Below are 25,978 nucleotides of genomic sequence, written 5' to 3' on the forward strand. Positions count from 1 at the left end.
GCATGCAAATCACACTAATAAACCTATTACATTGGCTAACTAAAACAAATGGGGAAGGGGAAAAGTGAACAAAAATGCTTTCCAAACCCTATCTATTACAAGCCAAGAGGTGTACACATACCCCATAAAAGAATAACTTAACAAAAGCAAAAGTAAATGAAATAAATGAAAGGAATTAAGGAAAGGCAAGGAAAGCAAAGTAGACATGCAATTTTCACTTCGCACGTTGGATCACATAGGAGAGAGACAAAAAAGATAAAGAGGTTATACCTCCCTTGAAATGGTGTCCCTAATGAGGCGAAATTACTAATTTACCCTCCAAAATAATAAAAAGGTCAGGGTACCACTTTAATTATTAAATAAATTAAGAAGATATGCAACACGAGCTCATTTGGTCATAAAACTCTTAAAATCATGAATTAAGTGTAATTTAAACAAAGCATGGTAATTAATTGAAACAAACAAACAACGAAAAGTTGTAAAATTAAAGCTGCCAAGGACCCAATTGAGGAAATCATTCAATTGGTTGGGTCATAATAGAACAAGGGGAGACTTGGGGGGTTAAAATGTAATTTTAGAAACTTTTCATGCAAGTCCCATGCAAAGTCTACGAGAAAGCTTTCTACAACAAAAACTTGCAGCTCATGAAGCTTCGGCAATCAACCTCGTGCGACAGGTTTCACAAATCTCTCAATTCGAAACTCAACCTCCAACTTTTATCGAACTTCTCATTTCCAGATGCGTGAGAGAGGATGGCAGAACCAAAAATGATGAAGATGTTCATGCAAACAAGAATATGAACCAAGCTTTCTGCTACGAAACAAATTTTGCAGCTAGGGAAATTTTCTGCAATATTTGTCCGCAAGCTTCTACCATTGTATGCAAACTTTTGGCAAACAAAGTTCATACAAAACCTTCAAATCATCTCCAATTAAAGACATTTAACACTCCAATGAATAAATGAAAACTGAAACCATTGCCTATAAATGAAAATTTTCCGCAACCGAAAGTGAAACTTGCTGCAATTTTCTTGAGTAACCGAGACATGACCATGCGAACTGATGCAAACAGAGCTTATCGGTTCATCCGCTAAACCCCAGTGTTAAGTTATTTAACCCATTGTTACCATTACCCCAAAATACTACTACCTACCCCCCAACAGATGTTAACATGCAACAAGTGTGAAAATTGCAGCAAAGATGCAAAAGAAACAACTTGCGGATGCATCTTATCAGCAAACTCAGGAAATTTGCAACCTCAACATGCATTATATTCATCATGAGCACACATTTGGACATGCAACCAAGGAAATTTGGGACAGAGGGAATGGTGTAATTTTCAAAAATTTTCATGCATCATGCTCGATGGCCTTTTTTTTCTGCAATTTTCTGTTGTAAGCCTTGCAGCTCAAACAACACAGAGCTGAAGTGACTAAAGCTTCAAGCTTGCAAAACAATGGCAGTGTTATGGCCTGCCACTCATGGGTTCCTTTCGGTATAGTTTCAGCTTCCATATGTGCAGGAAGACAGCCATGAACGTGGACTCCAAAGAAGCACGTAAGCCTGTCTACTAAACCCATGAGACTCAAACCATTAACATCCCAAACTCTAATGCCATGTCTGCTGAAGATTCAACAACGGAAACCCAACAGGACATACGACAACAAAATGGGAAAGCACTTCTGTAATGGCAAAAACTGCATGCAACTTCAAGTTGCACAATCAATACAGGGAAGGAAGGAAAACCATGGCATACCATCTTAACCAGAAACCAACCTTCTAGCAAGAACATCACTACCCCAAATCTGGTAAACAAAATTTCCAGGGCAAGAACATGCAAATCTGGTCTGACTGATAGCAAAGAAAAAAAATGCAGCAAGAATTTCTCTGCAACTTCGCACCACCTGCTGCGAAATTGCAGCTTATCAAAACACAATCAAACCTCCTGCCAAAAACTTCAAAAACAAGTTCACAAGATGAGAACCTAAGACCCAAACAAAAATTTTGTAATCAAGAACGAACAAAAGACTGAACACACTCAGAGTAAACATCTCTCCAAGTTCACGGATGGAAACAAGATGACACCTTTTATCCACAAGTCCTCAACAAGAAAAGCCCAAAGACAAGATTCTGATTATAAGCCACTGAACTTGCAAAAACAACAAAAACCAATGAGCTCTCTCGTCATCTCTTAACTCTAACAAAATCCAGGCAAAGAAAGCAAGAAAACATAATAACAGTCATGCAAATCTGAAGAGAAAATCTGTCATCTACTGGGTTCGCTACCAACTAAAAAACATGGGGTATCTTCTACACAAAAAGAACCCATGACTCATCATAACACAGGACTCGAAGTATGCGGCCCATATCTGAATGAACAACGCATGAACAAGAAAACACCGAAAGAAGAAAAATAGGACGTGAAAACAAAATTAAGTAGCGAAACTCTTGGTTACGGAAGAGGATGATGCGTAGGCGAAGGAGGATGAAAGAAAGGATTACCTTGAGGGATGATCGAACTCCACCAAAACCCAATGAAATCTGCTGCGATCTTGATGAGGAATCCTCGAGTGAGAGTTTGGAATCTCCTAAGCTTCTCAGTTTTTCTTTTTCGCCTACCCACGAAACTCTCCTCTTCTCTTTGGTTACCCTTTCTCTAGCCTTCCTTGTTTTCTCTCTCTACCCAGCAGCCCTTAGCCGTAGCTATCTCCTCTCCATCCCTCTCCTAGTTTTTTCTTTTCCTTTGCTGCTTTTATCTCTCCGATCCCTTTTTTTTCTCTCCCTCTTTCCTCTCTGTTTTCTGGTTCTTTCGGTCTCCTTATTTTTCACTCATGCGGCCGTCAAAATCCTCCCCTCTCTTTCTAGCTTCATGACTTTATATAGACACCAGCCATCCCTCAAACCTAGCATCTACGGTCCCCTCTTTTCTGCATTTTTCTGTCATCATCCGGGAGCCTTTGGATGGCTTTTGATCCCCAGTTTTTTAGTTGCCGGATGAAGGGTCGGATGGCCTTGTACTATGCCAATCTAATGGAGCAAAGTATTCAGGCCAAAATGACCGGAAAACCCACTGAAAACTGCATTTTGTTTCTTGCGTGCCGCTGTTTCTGCGTCTTTTCTTTTTTTTTTTTTTTCAGAACCTGCTAAACTGCCTAAAACCCGCTCTCGGGTTTCCCTTTTTTTTTTTTACTTAACTAAATAACAATAACAATTTAAACAAACTTAAATAAAACGTACAAAATTAGTACCCAAAATATAAAATAAAAAGCTACAAATTTCCTCTTTTCCTCTTTTCTTTTCTTTTACTTACTTTTTTCAATAAAAGAAATAAAACATATTTTTTCCCAATTTTCTCTCTTTTTGGCAAAACTTATGCTAAAAGTCTTATAATAAATAAATAAATAGCTAAGAGATTCCAAAATGAATACAAAATACCACTAAAAAATAAAATAAAAATAAAATAATAGATAACAATAATCTAAAAATTACTAAAGTGCTATATAAATGCTAAAAGTCTAAGAACCAAAAATCATGGAATTAACAAAATTAGGATAAAAAATATCTTTAAAAATTTGGTGTCTACAGAAATGGGGCGCGACAGTTGGCGACTCCACTAGGAACTTAGAGGGTCCGAGCATTTGATTTAGTCAACCTTGTCTTCTTTTAACCTTCTTATATATCACATTTAGAGGTATTAGGTTGCATTCTTCTTTTCCTTTTCCTTTTTTCTCTTTTTAGGGCTTTTTGCATCTACCACGCGCGTAATCACTTCTCGCACGCTATGTATGTGATGAATGATTGTTTCTTTACTTTTCCTTGTATCGCACTTGCATTTGGGGGGGGGTAGCTACCCTAGAACCGTCGACCGCATTTGATGGTATAATCCCTCCCCTCAAAAGAAAAGTACCTCATACATGCATGCATAGTTTTATTTACCCTATTTTTCTTTTTCATGGGCGTTTCTCACACCTGCTTCTAGGATTAGGATTGATTTCCTTAAGTACGCGGATGGTGTGCTCTGCGCCCATAGTGATGCCTAAAGGATCATTCGAGCCACCGACCGAGGGCTTTGGGATTGATGACCCTTCGCCTCTTTGTCTGAAGGTTTGGAAACCTGGAGACTTATCGAGTCTAGATGCATTAGTTAACCAAATTTCATGCATCCATATTAGAAATATCTTAGGGTAGAGTCGACCTTATCCTGAGTTAGGGACATTAGGCACGAGGGGAAGGATTCCAACCCTCTTTCCTTAGTTTGTTTTCTATATTTTATTATTTGATTGCCACAACGTATTATGTGTTGAACTAACTTTCCTTGTTTCTTATCTTTTGCATTCACAAATACTAGAAAATAAGAGATCTAGCATGATACTCTTTTAGAATCTACCCTCTTAGATAGGCTATTGCACGTTTTAATTCCAATGTATTGTATTTGTAGATTAAAAATTGCACATCATTCTAAGCTCACTCTGGCATACAAAGGGTCCCTTAGGTCATATTTTCGTTTCAAATTGCATATTTAATTGTTTTGATAAATTGACATCATGCATAAATTTTAAAGGGAATGCCATGTAGAGGATCCCACGATAGGAATAAACCACCTTCCGTCTCGGATATGTAATCCAATGAGACTTGCACGTTTATATTTCTTGTACCATCCAAAGGAGTAGTGCGCAAGGTAAGGTAGGATCCGATCTTTTTCATGATAACAGAGCAACTTTTGCACATTAGAATATGAGCATCTAACAATCATCTCTTGGCCATTTTAACATATTTGGTAAAATTTCCTTGCGTAAAGGACATTAATTTGAAGAACTTCACAAATAATTCCTCATTATTGAGATGGTAAATATATTGAGGCCAAATCTTGATTTTAGGAGACTCATAGACTAATGCATCGCAATGATTTTTTGAAACTACCAATAGGTAGACAATTCAATCAATTTTTGAATAAATCATCAATTTCATTCAATCCATGGACAATTTTATTCATCAATTTCATCCAATCCATTTTTTTTCAATTCATTCACTTTTAGGACAATCTAATCAATTTTGAATAAATCATCAATTTCTTTTGACTAATTTACCCTTTTTTAGGGTAATCCGATCAATTTGAATAAATCATCAATTTCATTCAATTAATTTGACCAGTTCACCCATTTTTAGGGTAATCTAGTCAATTTTGAATAAACCATCAATTTCATCCGATCCAATTGATCCGTTTTGTTGTCTTTGAGGGTTCCATGAATAAACTAGTCAAGACATTGCACTTCGTTCAAGAGTAGACTCTTTCACACATCATTTTACGTGTCGATCAAAGTAATCAATCCATTCGGACTTGGTCATCATTTTTTTTGAAAAATGTCTCTTCTCACTCCAATTGGTCAAAATTTTCAAATTATTTTTCACTCAAACAGTTGATCGGATTCATCAGGTATTGTATGGTGCCTACCCTAGAGGATTGAATTTTCATTCTATGCCAACTCTTGACATAAAAGGGCTCCCCCATAGAACTTTTTCATTTTTCTTTATTTATTTTCATCAAAAATAAAAAACTCATTTTCAACCAAAAATAATCCAAAATTCATTTTTATAACACTTTAATTTTTATTTTTTCAAAAAATGGGGCGTAACAGGGGCAGATACTAAAGGCACGAATTAAAACACGAAAATAGGGATAAAACGATGTTACCAACAAGCTAGCTCTGATGGCAGCTGATACGAATCTCGTTGGTGAGAAGATCCGTGACCCAAGATCGGTTGTTGGATTTGTGATCGACTAACAATGAAGTTAGCAGCGGAAACCCTACGACCCCTCTAATCCCCACGACTACGAACTTGTGATATTATCTCAACCCGTAATCAAACGAATTAGCGAACCTCAGGCAAGTGTAGAAGGCTCCATAATTTAAGTGTGGTTCTTGAATTGATAAGCCAAACAAGAACACTAGAGTATAACTCTAAATTGTTCAAGGGTTGCTTGAAAGTTAGGGAGAAAGTTCTCACAATCATTTTTTTGATAAAAATGTCTACCCCTTTATTGATGTAATATGGCTCCTTATATAGGATACAAGCAAGATCTAATCTAATAAGGAAAAGAAACTAAAGGTGCGGCTGGTATGGCCCTAACAAGTGAAGAAAACGGAAAAGGAAGCTACCTCCTCAATTCTCGATGAATCGGGTTTCGTGCGTGCTTTCCTTCCTAGGAGCCGACCTTCACATATAATGACGAATAAAATGACAATCCTACCCTTGACGATTCTATGTGCAACATGCACTTAGCCAATTATTCAAACTAATCAAACTAACACGAAATTAAAGGAAACTACTAAAATGGGAAGTTAGGGTTTGTCAAAACCCTAAACCTCGGGTGCCGCTTCAATGCGCAATACCGAACCTGGATCACCTTCACCAGAGTGTACGAATCCCTCAAAGGACTTATGTAAGGCCTGCATAAGTACATTGAGTTGCTCACGAAGTCTCTTTGCGCGGGCCCTAGTGATGGGTCCGTTTGGAGCTTGCACGCACCCCTCAACCCCTCGACCACTCGTGCCACCATTGCCGTGCCATGTACCATGATGCTATCATTAGGGTTTTGTGTTTGGTTGACTACATAAATGAATAACCTGACTAATGAATCTGCTATTTGGTGTGAGATTCTCAGTTGATTGATTTATTTCAGATTTGTTTTCCTTTGAATCATAGTTATTAAACCCGACCCAGGGAGGAACCCAATAAAAGAGGTGGATCAACGAGTTATTGGTTCAACCAGTAAGTGAGTAATCCAATCAGTAGGTCACTAAATATACTTAAATATTATATCTTATATTTTTTAATATGGTTAAAACTATAACAAACTATGCTATAATAAATGCTCAGTTAGTCAAATTTATTATATAATTATTAATTCTTATAAGAATCAACAAAACCTAAATTTAATTAGTAATCCACTAAATTTCAAGTATAAAATATTATCTAAGTGTAATTTCTAGTTTATTTATGAATTTTAAGTGCAAAAGGTTATTAGAAACAGTATTTGCTTTAAAATGAATTGTGTAATATGTTATTTTTTAAATCTATTTAATAACTTATAGAGTTTGGGGAATAATAAAATTCTATTAAAAGATTCCAAATAAATTTTATTTTGAAGAAATAAAATAAGAATAAAAGTCTAATACATAATATAAGAAGGGCTAAACAACCAATAAATGGGTTGTTGGTCCAGTGGTGATTGCACTACATGTACACATGAGGTCCCATGTTTGAACTATCATTTCAACATCTTTTCAAAACTTTTCCCATAACAATATGCTAGATCCAGGTTCTTTACAAAATCAACCGGTTCATCGGGTTGACTGATTGAACTACCAGTCCGTTGACAAGTCAACGGATTTATTACTTAAACAATCCAATTAAAGACCTAGCTTGGCTCAGTTGCTGGTTCACTAGGTTGATCAGTTGAACTATCAGACTCAATTGCTGGTTCACTGAGTTGATCGATTGAACCGTTGGGCCGAATTGGATTTAAAAACAATGCTCTGTCTAATACACAACTAAGTAATGTTTGTGTTTGAGTAGAACTCTCGTGAAGCTTGGTTGTCATTGTCAAGTTATTTAATGAGTAGTTGGCACAAAACTAGCTTGTTGTTCAGTTTATATCCTTATCACTTTTTAGGAGATTAATGTTGGTGGATAATCTGTCCTTATCTCAATATGGGGTTAAAGTACACCTAGTGTAGTCAAATGTGGTCCCCAATCTCACTTCAAGTTATGTTATTTATTCTGGTTCTTTTATGTTAGCTTTTTTGTATCATTGTGAAAGACAAATTACTAAAAAGTGGTTGTGTTATTGCTTCTCATGGAACAGAAGAGGAGAAATCCAAGGAAAAAATAGACATACATGTGTATTTTGGTGGGAGATTTAGAGAAAAACCAACTTTCCATTACACCAGAAACCATAGGGCCATTTTCAAAGAAAGAGTTGAAGATCCAATATCCACAATTAGCCTATGCAGAAAGCTTAAAAACATAAATGAGTATGCAACTAGAGTAACATTTTGGTTTCGAAGATTAGATATCCATAATTGGCCTATGCAAAATGCTTAAAAACGTAGATGAGCATGCAATTAGAGTAACATTTTGATTTCATAACCCAACAGTTGACTTGGATTGTGGCCTACATCTAATTAGAGACAATGATGATATTAAATTGGTAAATACAGCATATTGGAAGCTACCAACAAGGCTAATTTATGCTTGTAGTGGGGATGAGTCATTTGAAAAAGACCTTGAATATGGTGGGATAATTGATGGTACAGCTACTAACTGGTGACTCAACAATAAAAAAATAAAGACAATGTTGCAAATGATGGTGGGGTAACTGACACTATAGGGATAGCTGCAAGTGCTGGTAAGGTAAAGGACACTAAAGTAACTGTTGATGATGATAAAGAGCTTGAATGGTTAAAGGAAGGGTTGGAAACAATAGAAAATGAAGATATTTTTGCATCCAAGAAAGATGTTGCTGGAGAATATAACAAAAAAGTTGCTGGAATTACACCTTTTCTGACTTAACAATCTTTACCTTCGCCTTTTTCGACAATTACACATCTTATACTGACAACAATATTTACCTTTGCCTTCCTTCGACAATTACTCATCTTGTACTGGTATCAAAGATCTCTAGCTCCGCTTCCCTCGCTGGCCCCTCTAGAGTTTAAAGAAGACATCATCAAATAGCTCCCTAATTTCCCTTCACTATATAGACGAAAAAAATACAATGTTCACATTTTTACTTTAAATCCCTACAATAGACCTTGTAAGAAAATATTGCAACTGAAAATTCCAAAATATAAAGGTATCTTTCCTCACTTGCAAGCTCAGTTGATTTATCTTTGATCTTCGTCAATTTTTGTTTGATATGTTTTTGTCAAGTTTGAGGCGAAATTGATGAAGAAACATGGTAGTTTTATTAAGATCTAAAGGACACAAAAGTACATCAAATCAAAATTTGTCTTAAAAAACTATTTTTCCAAAGAAACACTCGTAGTTCAAGCATGTTTACATCAAACAGGTTTGTTCCAACAATTTTCGTCTATTTTTTATTTTAGTTCAAATCATGAGATATCGACACGGATACCTTTATGGTGGGAACCTGCCTATGGTAGGAAAACGGAGACGTTAAATTGTTGTACAGCGCGTGGAGAGGAAATATACGAGAACCGTCTACGGATGCAACCAAAAAGTACACTAACTTCCGTACGAGTTGGGGCAGGAAGTGTTTTTGCATGTTAAAACCAGAGGCATTTATGTATTTGTAAATGTACCCATTACGACTGGAAAAATGTTGCAAATGCCTTGGACAAAAAATGTGCATAAAGAAGGTTCCGAAATTTTAAGAAATAATAAATGATTATCGCACATGCGTGGGGGATAATAATTTGGAAGAAGGAAAAGTGGAGGTAAACGAAAGGATTCAAGCCTTCATTATATTTATATACATATATAAATTTAGTGACCAAGTGTTCAGCTTAAGCATCCGGAAAAATGGTCCCATGACTATCGTTATGGTAAAAAAACTTATTATAATAAGTTATAATAAATTTAGCAACCATATGATTACCTGTTGGACTTATCCACTTGAATAGGATTATGCGTAAAAATAAGGAAGTAAGTTTGTCATCTAAAATAGTAAATTAACATAATAAACTAGTAATTTTTGCAGCCCAAAACGTGAATTGGAAGTATTACGAAACATACTTTTTAAAGAGATAAATTACAATTTTTATCCTCAATATACTTTTGAGGGAGTAAGTTTATTCGAAGTAATAGTATGTTTTTATACATAAATAATCATTTTTACTTATAACATAGTAAATTTCATTAATGACAAAAACATGCTAATTTATGGCAAAAATTCTCTATTATACTTAAAAACCTTATGCCAAGCCCATATTTTATTGTTATTTAAAATAACACTAAAATGTTTTATTAATGATTAAAACTGAGTACCTTACTTAGTAAGTAATGTTAATATACTTGTATAAATACTTGATCGTATGTGAAAAAATTAGTATTTTTGAAATTTATACATAATTAAATTTTTTCTATTGCAGTTTTAAAAAAAAAGTAAGCGAATTTTTTTTTGCGCAGAGCACCAAAATCCACAAGTCAAAATAGTTGGTCTGAAAGGGAAAGATACAGCTGAATAGCATTGTTTAAAGCACCAAATAAATAGATGTAAAATGCTGGTTAAAAACTGGTACTTTGACATATAATAAAGGAAAGTCATAAAAATCAGGCCATTTATGGAAAAAGTTTTCATTAATAAAAATTCCAGCTCTTCACGGCTTTTTTACCAGTCCTCCAAAGCATGAGCAAAGTGCCAATAATTGAAATAGTAATTTTTTCGATTTATACAGAATTAATTTATTTTTTACAAATAAAAAAAATAATTGAAATTTTTTATCAAAAAACACATAAGTCAAAAGGATTGGTCTAAAAGGGAAAGGAATTGCAGATATGTACAGTACTTGTATTTCACGTTCGAAGGACTACAGTGTTATTTTTGACAATACCCCGAAAAATATGTAATGCAAACGGAACCGATTCTTCATTATTTAAAATACCAAATCTGTGATTGTGTTTTAACTGTTATCATTGGTATTCTAAAGTATCATTTTTTCATCCAATACCACCTTTTTAACACCCATTTTCCCTTAAAAATTTTATTTATTGGATGAAAAAAAATAAATCTTTTATGCAATAAAACACTAGCTCTTTGTAACTTTCCTCCATTATAAGAACAGAGTACCCATTTTTTCATAAAAAAATTTATTTATCAAATAAGATAAAAATTAACCCGTTTTTCAATAAAACACTAGTTATTTATGGTTTTCATCTATTATAAGAACAGAGTACCCATTTATAAACAAAAAAATTTATTTATCGAATAAAATAAAAATAAACCCATTTTCCAATAAAACACTAACTCTTTATGACTTTCCTCCATTATAAGAACAGAGTACCCATTTTTGCATAAACAAAATTTATTTATCGGCTAAACTAAAATTAAATCCATTTTTCAATAAAACACTAGTTTTTTATGACTTTTCTCCATTATAAGAACAAAGTACCATAACAAAATTTGTGGATAAAATAAAATAAAAATAAATCTATTTTTCAATAAAACACTAGCTCTTTGTGACTTTCCTTCATTATAAGAACACAGTACCTACCTTCCATTAAAAAGTGTATTTATCGAATAAAATAAAAATAAACCTGTTTTCTATTAAAACACTAGCTTTTTTATGACTTTTCTCCATTATAAGAACAAATAGCCCATTTTCGCATAAAAGAATTTATTGGATAAAATAAAAATAAATCCATTTTTCAATAAAGCACCAGCTAATTATGGCTTTCCTCCATAAATTATCTATTTTCATACGTTAATTTATTAGTTAGATAAAATTAGAATGAAATTAGGTTGAACAACAAATTACCCTTTACGATGAAATTGAAATACAGAAAAGTAACCCATAGCAAGTTTTAACTTCATTTCCAATACAAAAATATGCTACAAATTCTTTTGGCAAACGCAAGACACCTCATTCATAAAGTCTCAAGAAACCTTTCCAACCATTATGCAAAAGCAACTTATTCATTCTAAATTTTTAGCATCAATTTGATTATCAGTTGGACGTATCCACCTGAATAGGATAATATGTATTTTCTGGGACACGAGACATAATAGGAATTAAACTTGTAGTAATGTAGACCTAACAAAATGAGAAAAATAGCATAACAATTAATACAATAATAAGAATAACAGAGTTGGTATAACAAAATTAGTTTAGTCTACAAATTTATTTTTTTCTGCAGATAGTTCGCGAATATGGCATTCAACCACTAAAAAAAAAGACATCTATATCTGTCTATATGTATTGCAGAGAGAATTTTAGGTAAGGAGCTTTTCAAATTGTCAAAAGTTCGAATACTATTTTATTACAATTTTGCATTTCTAAAATTAAGAAATGTTTATCTCACAACTAATCCTTTAACTGCTCGTACAAATCCTATAATCGTGCTCATGTTTTTCCCACATTTCCCTCATATTTTCCCCACTAACCAATAAAATTAAAACTCCCAAATTTTAACTAACAGATAATAACCAACCATGTCAAATTAATATCTGTAAATTCCAATTAACATCTCACATTTACTGCTGACTTTACTGATAGTATTAACTAACAGTTATTTCTGACATTCACATCTCACACTTACCACATTACTCATAGTAATAACTAACTGTTAATTTAAGATATTCGCAACAGCGAAAGTCACATATCCAAAATTTAGGAGCATGTTGAAATTATAATTTTCACAATTCAATGTATTTTATTGCCATAATATAGTTTACTCTTGGAATCATTCACAAAACTGCTGCACACTAATCCAATTGACCCATTTAATTTGCCATCATATAAATTCAATACAGTGAAAAAATTACGTATCATACATTTTTTCACTAAGGATAAATCTCAGTTACAAACATTTCAGTCAGTGACAAAGCCAAGATTTTTTTTCTAGAGAAGCTAAAATGGGTACTCAGTTTTTATAATGGAGAAAAGCCATAAAGAGTTAGTGTTTTATTGAACAATGGATTTATTTTTATTTCATCCGATAAATAGATTTGTTTATGTAAAAATGGGTACTCTATTCTTATAATGGCGGAAAGCCATAAAGAACTAGTATTTTATTGAAAAATCGAATTTTCATGTATTTTATCCGACAAATAAATTGGTTTATGGGAAAATTGGTGTTAAAGAGGTGGAATTTTTCTAGAGGGGTTGAAATGGGTACTCTGTTTTTATAATGGAGGAAAGCCATAAAAAGTTTATTGAACAATGGATTTATTTTTATTTCATCCGATAAATAAATTTGTTTATGCAAAAATGGGTATTCTGTTCTTATAATGGAGGAAAGCTATAAACAGCTACTGTTTTATTCAAAACCGAATTTTCATGTATTTTATCCGATAAATAAATTGGTTTATGGGAAAATTGGTGTTAAAGAGGTGAAATTTTATGGAAAAATGATACTTTACGATACCAATGGATAACAATTACAACACAATCACAGATTTGACATTTTAAATAGTGAAGAATCGGTTCCGTTTCAATTACATATTTTTCGGGATATTTTTCAAAAATAGCACTATAGTCCTTCGAACATAAACTATAGGTACTGTACGTATATGCTATTCTTTTCCCTTTTACACCATTCATTTGACTTATGTGCTTTCTCATAAAAGATTCTCATTCATTTTTTTAAATGGAAAAAAATTAATGAAATATGTATAATTCGAATAAAATACTATCTTAATTATTGCCATTTTGCTCATACGTTGCAAGACTGATAAGAAAACCGTAAAGCGTTGCTATTTTTATGAATGACAACTTTTCTCGTAAATGGCCTGCTCTTTATGTCTTTCCTTTATTATATGTCAACGCACCTGTTTTTAACTAACATTTTACATCTAATTTATTTAGTACTGTAAACAATGATATTCAGAATGTTTCTTTCCCCTTTAGACCAAGAACTTTGACTTGTGGATTTTTGTGCTCTGAGAAAAAAGATTTTCGCTTACCTTTTTTTTAAACTGCAAAAGAAAAAATCAATTTCCCCATAAATCTCAAAAATGCTTATTTATACACATACCATCAAGTATGTATACAAGTATAATAACTGTACTGACTAAGTAACGTACTCAGTTTTAATCAGTAATAATACATTTTTGTGTTATTTCAAATAACTCTAAAATATGGGCTTCGTATAAGTTTTTTTAAGCATAAGACAATATTCTGGCCATAAATTAGCATGTTTTTGTCATTAATCAAATTTACTATGTTATAACTAAAACTCATTATTTCTGTATAAAACATATTTTTACTTCAAATAAACTTACTCCCTCAAAAGTATATTTGGGATATACTATTGTAATTTATCTCTTTAAAAAGTATGTTTCATATTACTTACAATTTACCTTTTCGACTGCAAAAGTTACTAATTAACTTACTATTTTGAATGACAAATTTACTCCCTTATTTTTACCCATAATCCTATTCAAGTGGATAAGTCTAATGGGTAATCAAATGGTCGCTAAAATTTTTAGAACCTATTATATCATATCTAAAACTGTGTCGTTTACCGTATCGATAGTTATGGGACCATTTTCCTGGATGCTTAAGCTAAACACTTGGGTACTAAATTTATATATGTATATAAATATAATGAAGGCTTGAATCCTTTCGTTTACCTCCACTTTTCCTTCTTCCAAATTATTATCCCCCACGCGTATGCGATAATCATTTATTATTTCTTAAAATTTCGGTACCTTCTTTACACACATTTTTTGTCCAAGGCATTTGTAATATTTTTCCATTGGTAATGGGTACATTTGCAAATGCATAAATGCCTCTGATTTTAACATGCAATAACACTTCCTGGTCCAACTCGTACGGAAGTCAGTGTGCTTTCTGGTTGCATCCGCAAACGATTCTCGTATATTTCCTCTTCACGCACTATGCAACAATTTAACGTCTCTGTTTGGACTGTATATAACGTCAACACGTGTCGCTTTCTGCCGGCCTTCCTACTATAGGCAGGTTCCCACCATAAAGGTTTCATATCGACACTATCATTTGAAATTACAGGGTTATGTCAGATAGTTCAATCACTCAGAGCATTTTTTACTTTTTACGCCAGTGTAATTTTCTGCCCGCGCAGCCACTGCTTTGGCTTGCGCGTCGCGCGGTAAAATAAAATCCATACAGTCAAAGCCTGGTAGAAACTCTCAAGTCGTCCTCCTCAACAAAAATTTTCTTGGCTACTGCTCCAACAAAACATGCAATCATCTGCTCTTTCTCGGTTATCAAACCTCAACAACCATATCAATCCCACCAAAAAGGTAGTTTCGTACACTTGATTCGCAGACTGTAATCTTTGGATTTCGTCTGATTTTTTTTTTTAATTTTTGGGAATTGGGACCATGTAACGAAGGTTCAGACTTTTCTGGTTCGGTTGATCTTCTTTTGACTGTGAACCTAATTAAGTTGATTAATGCTTGATTAATTAAATTGTTGTTTTCACAGGGCGGGAGTGAAGATGGTTTTGGTGGGCTAATTAAGATATCTCCTGAAGTTTCTGAAGCTTTATCACTTGGTAAAGCAGTTGTTGCTCTTGAATCCACTATAATTTCTCATGGTATGGATAAGCTTCATTCAAGCCGCCCTTATAATTTTGTTTGAGCTATATATAGTTTCTGTGGAAATGATTTTGATTGAGACTCAATATAATATATATGGAATGTGGAAAGCCCTGTTGATGGTTCTTGATCATGAGTTTTATTGCTGCAAGTCTTCAGCTTACTGTACTGCTTTTGCATCACTAAACGTAAAAAACAATGTTTACAATTGCTCTTTATGATTTGGTTTGATTAAAAGATGTGGAATTGATCTGCTTAAATGTATTGTCTGGATTTCCAAGTAAATTGAATCTTGATTAGTTGTAATTGCAGGAAATCTTAAGACATTACTAGTTGGTTGAAACGTTAGAATTGTCGCATGAAGTTTATTATTAGCTTGAGCATGTTCTATAGTCTTGGGTGATCTGATACATCTTGTCTATGTTACGAATCACACATTGAACTCACTTGATTAGCATAAGTATATGGTGATATAAGCATCTTGTATTATTATAGCTTCTTTTTTTATATTTTTGGGCATGTTATTTTATTCAGTTAAGGGGTAATAGCTATATTTAGTTCTTTTTTATACAGTATCACAAATAAGACAATAGGTATTCTTGGTAGTGTTTAGGATGCCATTTTTGTTATATCTTGTTTTGGAGTTTCTTTGTTTAGGACATATAATCTATCGCTATTTGCTATTTGATTCAATTTTTTCGTTAGATACTTTTATATCATTCAGGCGAAAATGTTCTATTACTTGGGCGTTTATGTAGATTCTCCTTATGGATGTATGTGTGGTTTGTTTCATGATTTGGTAATCTATATCCTTGTGTTCTGTATTTAGGAATGCCCTATCCCCGCAATTTAGAGGTAGCCAAAGAGGTAGAGGCTGTTGTAAGGGATAATGGAGCTGTGCCTGCCACAATTGCAATTTTGGATGGAACCCCATTCGTAGGTGCTGTGTCTTAATATTTATGATGAATTTTGCTTATCTATACTACCTTTTTTTTTTTGTAGCAACATAAAGGCTGAACATTTGCCTCTAAATCTTTTTCTAGCATACCAAATTATGTTACTTCCTCTGTGTTGTTGATTGTTGCTTTATTAAGATTCTCTTATGAATCTAGAAAAAATTTAATATTATACAGAACATATGAAATGACTCTTCCAACATCCAATCAATGAGACAACTATAGCATAGGTCAGATAGTCAAGGGATCTGACGAAGCACTAGCAATGCTCATGCTTAAATTTGGTAGGTTGAGGAAATAGCAATGAGTAGTAGAAGGGAGAGCTAGAAAAAGAAGTATCCCTGTGATGTAGAAATGCACCAGTTCTATCTGTGTTTGAAGCCACTATGGACACTGTCTGGCAGATATCAAGGGGGCAGTTCAAGTTTTTCAATCAGGGATGCTAACTGTGCATTAAAGGATAGATCAATCAAGAGATGGAACTAAGACTGAGGTGCAAATAGAAATAAGTAATAGAGAGAGAACAAGGAATTGTAGCTAGAGAGTAAGAAAATTATGGGCGAGCTAAATCTATGCAGAAGCTTTTCATTTCTGCTGTAATAACTATATGGTTTTTAGTATTTTCTAATTGTTCATTGGATATTTTACTTTTTGTTGCTTCTTAAGGAGGTGATCTATGATGTGTTGAACTCTTTTGAGTGTCAACTGGTGTTTTTACATTGTGTTTGAAGTTTCGATAAGTTTTAACAGCCAGTTTGCTTGCTTGTGCAAATTTTCATGGTTTTCAACCACATATCTTTCTTAGGCTTGAAATAATGCTAATTGCACTAGAGGTGTATATGTGTTATTATGGATCAGTTTGAGGGTATCTATTCTTATGAACTAACTTTAGCACTGGACTTTCTTTTTTGGCTTAGAAATTTGGTAGCATAACTTTCTGAGAAATAATTTACTCCCCTTTTCAGCTGATTTATGAATGCATTCATGTTTATAAGTTTCTGTGAATCTCACCATGCAGTGGAATCCGTTTTTATTTGCTTATCTCTGTCATGATACAGGTTCATTTAATCAAATAATATTTGTAGAATTCCCTCTGTAAAACTTATACTTTTGACAACATTTCTTCTCTTAATGTGAAAGTTTTGGTATAAAATTTATGGTGGATGCGCTTCATTCTCTTACCTGTTCTACCTTTTATGGTCTTCATAGTTATTTCACATGTTCTTTCTTTTCATGTTCCATTTGCTGCCTGGGGTAATAAAATGAGTTCATCCCTTTTTTGATACAGAAAGAGAATACAATCTAATTGTAGTTTATTTGCATCTCATTCACGGATGTCTGCCTTTGAAATGAGTTAAAACAAACTAAAAGTATTTCTGTCCAACTCTCTACTTTTTTATTTGTAGGTTTAAGTTCAGAACAACTTGAGATGCTGGCTAAACTGGGAAAGAAAGTTCGTAAGACAGCTCGTAGGGATATTGCACATGTGGTGAGCATTTTTGTTACTGATGCATATACATTGTATTCATAATACTCTTTGCATATTGCAAATCTGACGATCACAGGACGAATGTTTCCATCTTTTATTACTTCTTCGGATATTCCAAAATAAGAATGTTGGTCATGTATAATAAATATGAATTTTTTCTATTAGATGTTGTAACAGAAACCCCGCTTAGCTGAATTATTTTCTTGTTTGATTTAAGAGCAGAACTTATATAGATGCACATGCACATGCACATGCACACTAGTAAATGTACAACTAATATTTATGTTTACATATGTACATACAAAACATAGATATGCTACAAAGAGCTTGAAAGTACAGTGTAGAGGTTCAGACGAATTATAAAAGTCACTTCGATGCAATACATTTTCATTTGTTCCTTAGCTTCTTGAGAACCTATGCCTTTTTAATAAAAGAGTGAGGAACATTTATGTCAATTCTATTGTGTGCTTTTCATCTTCTTCTCTTTAGAAAATGATGCAACTTGATGGTCTCCTGCCATTTACAAACAGCAACTGGAGGGGCTGATGGAGTTTGTCTTCATAATACCTGCTCAATGGAATACAGAATGCTGTGGAGAAGAAAATAATTGGAGGAGATGTGATGCACTCAATCTCCTCATACTACAGTACAAAAAAATAAAAAGAGAGAGATGAGACTACATTAAGTCTCGGATTTGACATGGGTACTTCACAGCTAAAATGTCTGATTCCAGTTAGTAAAGGACCTATCTTAACTAACTTGCTCTTCAGTTTGGGTTTCCAACAACTACAGAAACACTGAAGAATAAAAATTGAGGTTTTTGTCCAAAGGGGAAGTGTTGGTGGCTTTTGATGAGTCGTTTAGTAAGCTATTGCTTCACTGACTATTTAGTGATACCTAAAACAGATCCCTCCATTTGCTATACTGCCAGGTATTAATTGATGAATAATAGCCATATGAATTGATTGTTGCCCCATAGATCCTCAAGCTGAAAGAAATTAATTGTAGTTCTTTGTGTAATGATTTTTTTAATTAGTTGCTTATTACTGGATCTTCTTTCCAGGAAAGGAATTTTTTTGATATCGTATTCATTAGATTCAGAGTCCCTGATGGGGCTTTCTCCCCCACAGTAGTACTTTGCCATTTGCCACCTAGGCCTTGCAAGGTGCTTCTTGCTGTTTCAGACTGGATTTTTAGATGGGTATTCAGTGTTCAGAAAACAATAGAGGAACTCTTTCCTTTCCATGTTGAGCTTTTTCTAAAAGTAAGAATTTATGCATGTGAAGCAATATCACTTTTGTAACAAGCAGATGTTGTTCACTGAAGTGCATTGAAAAAAGGTAGTTTGATGTGTTACAACTAGATCAAGGATATGACATGGTGCTTGTTTTGAAGGTTTTCATCTGGTAAAGAACTCACACTTTGAGGACCTATATTGTTAACATTTTTTGATATCTCATCTTGCCAACCCCTCTTCAACCATAGGCCTAATGTTGATTGGAAGGAAATGGAGGGCATGGTACAAGGGGGGTTGGCAAGATGGCAAATGAGCATACTTCCTGCTTGAGTGAACGCTGATGCATTCTGATGTCATAAGAAGGCTTGTCACTTGAGATTGCTTCACGAAAGCTTATCCATATCAGAGCCAAATTAAAAAAGTTACTCAAACGTCAAGCAATTCTGTGGTGATATATGAATTTGAACCTAGACGGTTAAGTTGCATTTCACTTAATTTTACGATCAATATGGACTAGCATACATAACTTTCTAGTTTATCTGGGTTTAATAAAATGTAGAAGCAAATTTTGGTTTCTCGGAAGTATGCTGATTATGGCATTTATATCATCTTCTTAATCTTTCTATAGATAGTGCTTATATACATGTTTCTGCTGTTGAAACATTTAAGTTTCTTGTGGCTATTTACTTGATATTTCAAAATTATTGGGTCTAAATGGCTAAGTTCTTATAATGGGACAGCTTTGGGAATAGCAGACATGATATACATGTATGTAGCTCACTCGATCTTACTGCATTGATGGCTAGTTGATAGCATTCATTGACCTTTTGCACACTGTCTAGGTCGCTACACGCGGTAATGGTGCTACTACTGTATCTGCAACCATGATATTTGCATCTATGGTGAACATTTTCTAAACTATTTTGTTTCTTACTTTTCCTATTCTTTTTTTTCTCAGATTAATCCTACTTATAAGGACATTACTTGTAATTTTAATCCTAATCTTCTGCAGGTAGGCATTCCAATATTTGTTACTGGGGGTATTGGAGGAGTGCACAAGCATGGAGAAAATAGTAAGCTTATCATCATCTGCATTTTAGTGCTACACAGGGTGTCTTTTTCCTCCTATCTTTCTTCTTTATTTAAAAATATGGTGCAAATTGAAGTTTGTTGCTTTCTGTAAGAGCATAAATTGCTCCACCTGTATGCTAGTTTGGGGCTTACTCTTCTGGAAAAACAGGCAGAAGAAACCAAGAATCAAATGGATAACTTTCTCATGTTTGAGACATGAAAAGGTTTAATCCAATGCGTCTCTGAATTGGTTTCGAAATCGAGGGTGTGAGAATTTAGTCAATCTTGACCAGCTAGATGTTAAAGTGAGGAATTCAGATCTGTGGGTAATATGGTTGGCAAGTATATCATACCTGGACAAGTCTATGGTGAGGAACAGTTAAAAGCTCTTTTTGGGTTAACATTCAGGTTCTCACATGGCATTATTAGCGGTTATAATAAAGGACAGAGGAGCTGTACAGCTATGTTTCTGGATACTCCGATGGCTGATTGCTCAAAACTACTGAATTCAACATTATCCAGACAACTGAACTTGTTAAGTCTGTGCATAAAGATGTGATATGAAATGATTCAATAGGTAAATTCGTCTTGTGGCATCATCTGGGAAAATGCTCTAGAAACACTAGCCTTACGGGAAAAAATTATTACATCAATGGTTGCTAATTAAAACAGTTAGCAGGTAGGGTGGTAGGATTCAGTTACCCAAGTAAATCTCTTTTCAGTATTGCTCTAGGTAGTGAGTAACCATACTTTTGGGATTTCTGTAATAGTGATAGAAATGATTGAGGTTTAGGTGTTTTTGGGCTAATAAAATGAAAATAGAGATAACTAGCTTCACTGTTTGGATAACAGACTGGAAGTTTCTCAATGGAGCAAATTTTATACAGAAAAGTGTTTCAGAAAAATAGTAAAGATGCAGACTGCGAACAAGGAAGAGAAAAAGAGAGTAGAGGAAAGTGCCTTACAAAAGTTAAGTACAACTCATATTCATTTGCTTTCTTCAAATTCAGCAACGAAATTGAAAACAAAGATAATCTGATTGTATATTTGCAAATAGGATAATGTCCTATATGCAAATTGTCTGTGTAGACTCTTAAGAGAATTCTGGGATAAGAGTTCAAATAAAGCTCAATCAATGGCAACTAGTAATCTAAAAGCTGTGAATCACTGCTAAGCATGTGTATTGCGGAAAAAAAAAGGTGTGTAACCTTGTATTTTTCATGCTGACTATAAAGAGTTGGGTAGGTTCATCAGCAGGGAAAACATCAAATGCGTCAAAATTTAATGGCAGGGATGAAATAGAACGTCAATATTTATGTGGTTATGGTTGTCTATGCAGCGATGGATATATCTTCAGATCTTACTGAGCTTGGAAGGACTCCAGTAGCAGTAATCTCTGCTGGTGTAAAGTCAATATTAGATATTCCAAGGACAATTGAGTATCTGGTAACTGGCTTTTCCCTTGAAGCAGCATTGCAAGTGATTTCACAAAAGCACCATGTAATTCTCATACTTCCATTTGAAACTACAGGAAACTCAGGGAGTGTGTGTTGCAGCTTATGGGACTGATGAATTCCCTGCCTTCTTCACAGAAAGCAGTGGCTGTAAGGTTCAGATTCCTTTCAAAGATTGTAGCATACACAATTTGTATATATTTTCTAATCTGTATGTCACCCTTAGATATCTTACAACACATGCAGCAATTTGATTTTGCACAAGCATATAAAGTCTAAATGATATTTGAACCCCTAGCTCTGGCCAAATGTCCTCCGTAGCCCTTAGGTGAAAAGAAATTCTATCAGTAATAGCATAATCTTCTAGAATGGTCAAATAATTCACGACCAAGTCGCTGTCTATTCTTGTTCCTAAAAGTCCCCTGGGTCAAAGATGCCTTATACTACCCTCTCATGTCCTTTCTAACCATGACCATAGCTGCTGGAAATAACCCTTCTCTCACAGAAAATCTGTGCTTCCCATTCTGCCACAACACTTCCACTTTCCTCCTCTTTATGCTGCTCCTAAATGCCACAGCCCTTTACATTTCCTTATTTGTTCTCTTCCTTTCTACACCATGTGCATATGCCTCTTATGTCCCTCCCCCTATTTCAATTCCTCTGTGCGGTACCTTCAAGTCTGATGTCACCACCCAACCACACTATCAATCTCCTTGTACCTTCTTTTTCTCCTCTTGTTTGCCACCCTTCCATCTGTCTGAGATCTGGCATTTCTCTGTGTTAGTGTCACTTTTGTGTGGCTCGGAAGTCAGTGAGCACATTGAAAACTGTTTCCTTGTGCATGTTCTTTATAATGTGGCATTTTGTCTCTAGCATCTGTATATATAGCCCTTTTGTTATAGCTCTTGACCAAAATCTTTTCAGTGGTCCACTAGTGTGCTAATAGTGTATTTGTAGTCTGGTGGTTGAGAAGCCGTGAGCTTCCAGTTTTTCATTCCCAAAATCGTGCACATACAGCTAATGGTTTCTTCTGGATATGACTTTTTCCATGGCTGATTGATTGTTGTTGGTAATATGGTCTGTGGATATTGAAGATTGGTAAACCTTTCTCTGAGGGTCAAAACCATGAGTAACAAGAAGAGGTGGAGAAGTTGGTAAAAAAGAGAAAATGGTCTTTGCATATAATTGTTTATATCCAGTTGTCACTGTTCCAAGTTTATACATTAACTGCGCTCATAGTGACGTTGGGATGGCTGTGTTAACATAGAACTTAAAAAGCTAAGATTCAACTAAAATATTGATAAATGACTGAGTCAGTGTTCATCAATCAAGTTGCAGGAACTATTTTCTATATTTCCTCTTACATTTCTTCATCATTATATTAGCTTGGAAGTTCTATTTCTGAGAGTATCGATTGAAAATGTGCACATTTTGGTTACGAGTATTGTATTTCTATTCTAGGATAAAAGCTGCTTCGGACATAATGCATTTATGTTTATTTTTACCTTCCAAGAAGAATTTTACATGACTGAAAGTTTTTACACATTTATCAGGTATATGTATGTTATACATGACTAACAGAGGATTAGAAAATGGGAAACTTTGTCGTAAGGGCGTGATAGGAATTTAACTAATAAAGAGGGAGCAAATTGAATTATTATCACATCCTGCCTTTTCATTACTGAACTTCTCTTTTATGATCTGTGATATAAACGTAAACTATGCAGGCACCTTGCCGAGTTGATACTCCTGAAGATTGTGCTTGTGTAATTGGTGAGTTATGTGCAGCTTCAAATTTTTCCCTGTTTCGCCCACTATAATGGTCAACATTATATGTCAGCCTATCATTCTTTTAATTTCTTTTGTCACTTTAACTGACAGATGCAAATACAAAACTGAATCTAAAGACAGGAATTTTGATAGCTGTCCCTATTCCACGAGAACACTCAGCTTCAGGAAACCTGATTGAGTCTGCAATCCAAAGGGCTATTCAAGAAGCTAGGTTGTTGTTTTCTTCACTATATTTATCACATTGCTTACTGGGTCATCCTACAGTTTTCTTGGATGCATCTTATTTGACTGACATACCTGCCAAAGATGTAAAAGAAACACAGTAGAAACTGATATTTTTTTGAGCTGTAACTACAGGGAGAAGAGCATAATTGGAAACGCTGAAACTCCATTCTTGCTTGCTAGAGTAAATGAGCTAACTGGAGGAGCGTCTCTTGCTGCCAGTATCCTACTTGATTATTGGATAGGGGTGGAGTTTTGAGCTATTCTTTTCCCTTTTTCTTGTGGATTTGGCTTTTTTTTTTTGGTTTGGGAGGAGGGGTGGTGTGGTTGGAGTTGATGTTACTGTCATCAAAATTTCTTTTGTTATTAGTTTTAGCTGGAATGATGGGATTGCATAGATCAGACAGACGGTAGTGTTTTACTTTTGCAACTATCCTTAATGGAGTCCTCGATATTGCACTTGTAAAAAATAATGCGAGCATTGGTGCTAGGGTTGCAGTTGCCCTTGCCCGTCTTCGTGAATGTAGCTCTAAAGGTACATATTTACATCACCGCATTTTCATTTGATTAAGCACTTGTGTTTATATTCATTTTCAAGTTTCACTTTCTTGTTCACTCCTTATAGAAGGACAATGAGCTAATAATCTTACATCTAAGAACTTTTAGCTCGTTGAACTTCAAACTTTACTATTTAATAACCTGTATATCCTCTACGACAAGGCTGTAGAGAATATTTTTGTTGCTCACACCTCGATTCTTTGGGGCTATTTTGCTAAGGCAAAAGACCAGATGTGAAATGTTTTGGAGAGGCATGCCAGCTTCTTAATATTAAGAAATATTGAAATGTACAACTGTTTCAGCACATTCTGCCAATATTTTCACACCGTCGATTACGTTATAATCAATAGAAGTTTTGCCTTGGGGCCTCCTGTATTGGGAGCTGTGTCAAGCTCAATCCCTTTCCCTGTTATTAGTCTCTTGAGATTGTGTCTATAGGGAAACATTCACATCTATGTCCCACACTTTCCCACAATCTGGTTGTTGCCAACACCAAACGAAAGTACTCTGCGGTCGACTATAGGCTTGCTAGTCTATTGGCATTTCTTACACTGCAATCAAGCCAATGCACCTTCCATTCACACATCTGTATGAGAAAAGTTGGCCTCCATCTACCAACGATGGATTGTTCTTGTATAATGATCATAATGTATGACAATTTTCATTATCACATAAAATAATTTACAATAACTTATTCTATGGGTGATCACGGTAGCTTTACATGACATATTTTGCATTATCACATAAGTTTATTACAGTTATGTTTCCTGAACCCGATACTTAGGCTTTTGAGTGCAGCAGATTTAGCATTAAGTTAAATTCCTCCCAGCCCCCATAACTTCCTACTTCAGACGGAAACAAGAAAGAGGGATTCAGTTTAAGTGTTCCTGAAGATATTTTGGTTATTTGGATGCAAATTTGCTGTCAAGTTAGTTGAAGGGAAATTTACAAGTATACTGAAATTGCAAACACCCACCCCCCCCAACACAAAACAACCACCAAACTTTTTTGGCCCTTTTGGGTAGGCGATGCTTCATTTGAGCCCTTTGCTTGTCGATCAATGATTTAGAGATCTGATATTTTGAGTTTCCTTTTTTTAACATGCTTCAATATCTTGCAGATGATGAATAATGGGCTGATGCTAAATGCTGCCTCAGTTGGACCATACAGTTAACACTGTCAATGGCAGAAAACTTTTCTTTCTTGTTCGAATCTACTGAGGAAAAAGTTTTGGTGTTCCATTAGAAGAATGTTTTCAACTGGCATGAAGGTTTTGTGTAGATGCTCCATTAGCATATCTTGAATATTTAGATCCACACCATATGCTGCACGTCCAAATGCTCAACATCCATACAGTTGAGCTAGGGTTGCTAAACAAAAAGGTGAGACAGTTTGTCCTTGATGCTCCATTGACAATTTGACATTGAATTTCACTCTAAAGAGAGGGAAAAAAAAAGTTTGACTGTAATTCTTACCATGTACTCTGTGCTGATAAAACCTGTGTACTATATATCAGCTCTTAGTATTATCTCTGTCACTATGGTGTTATGGTAATACAGATATTTTGGTGAAAAGCTTAGTGAAGTATATTGGTGCAACATTAAGGTTCTTTTTGGTTATGTGAAGGGTATTCTTTGTCACTAGATTTGTTATTCATCAAATCTGGTGGAAGATGATTTAGAATCTTAGATTATAAGAGTATTTGTTTACCAACTTTTGGTGCTATTTTGATATTTTTGAGATAGAATTGTATGTTATGGATGCAAAATCGGTTTCTTCTGCTTAAACCCTCATTGTTTTTTAACCAATGTCAAACTGACCCTGTCAATTCAAATTTTAAACTTTATATATCTGTCCAAAATAGCTCACTTTTCTGTGAAATCTCCAACTGCTTGTCATGCCTAGGACCACAGCTTTGGCATCCCTGTTGTAAAAG

The 25,978-nt window shown here is 34.5% G+C and overlaps 1 protein-coding gene across 1 annotated transcript; it reads left to right on the plus strand.

Annotated features, from left to right (window-relative positions):
• The first annotated feature begins 14,685 nt into the window (after window positions 1-14,685).
• On the plus strand, window positions 14,686-25,616 carry LOC113702755 (pseudouridine-5'-phosphate glycosidase). The gene is made up of 13 exons (XM_027223896.2): window positions 14,686-14,967; window positions 15,152-15,263; window positions 16,094-16,204; window positions 17,627-17,709; window positions 19,789-19,848; window positions 19,959-20,019; window positions 21,357-21,463; window positions 21,549-21,626; window positions 23,199-23,244; window positions 23,353-23,473; window positions 23,620-23,705; window positions 23,936-24,019; window positions 25,163-25,616. The coding sequence occupies exons 1-13, from the start codon at window positions 14,905-14,907 to the stop codon at window positions 25,171-25,173; spliced, it is 1,023 nt and encodes a 340-aa protein (XP_027079697.1). The 5' UTR covers window positions 14,686-14,904; the 3' UTR covers window positions 25,174-25,616.
• The last annotated feature ends 362 nt before the right edge of the window (window positions 25,617-25,978 follow it).

Source organism: Coffea arabica, chromosome 1e (assembly GCF_036785885.1).
Source record: "Coffea arabica cultivar ET-39 chromosome 1e, Coffea Arabica ET-39 HiFi, whole genome shotgun sequence".
In the NCBI taxonomy this organism is placed as follows: domain Eukaryota; kingdom Viridiplantae; phylum Streptophyta; class Magnoliopsida; order Gentianales; family Rubiaceae; genus Coffea; species Coffea arabica.

Bases quoted from the DNA above. Each gene is read 5' to 3' on its own strand.
- LOC113702755 (XM_027223896.2), top strand. From the start codon at position 14,905: ATGCAATCATCTGCTCTTTCTCGGTTATCAAACCTCAACAACCATATC. The intron at 19,849-19,958 runs GTGAACATTTTC...AATCTTCTGCAG, and splicing joins CCATGATATTTGCATCTATG to GTAGGCATTCCAATATTTGT. The intron at 20,020-21,356 runs GTAAGCTTATCA...TTGTCTATGCAG, and splicing joins GCACAAGCATGGAGAAAATA to CGATGGATATATCTTCAGAT.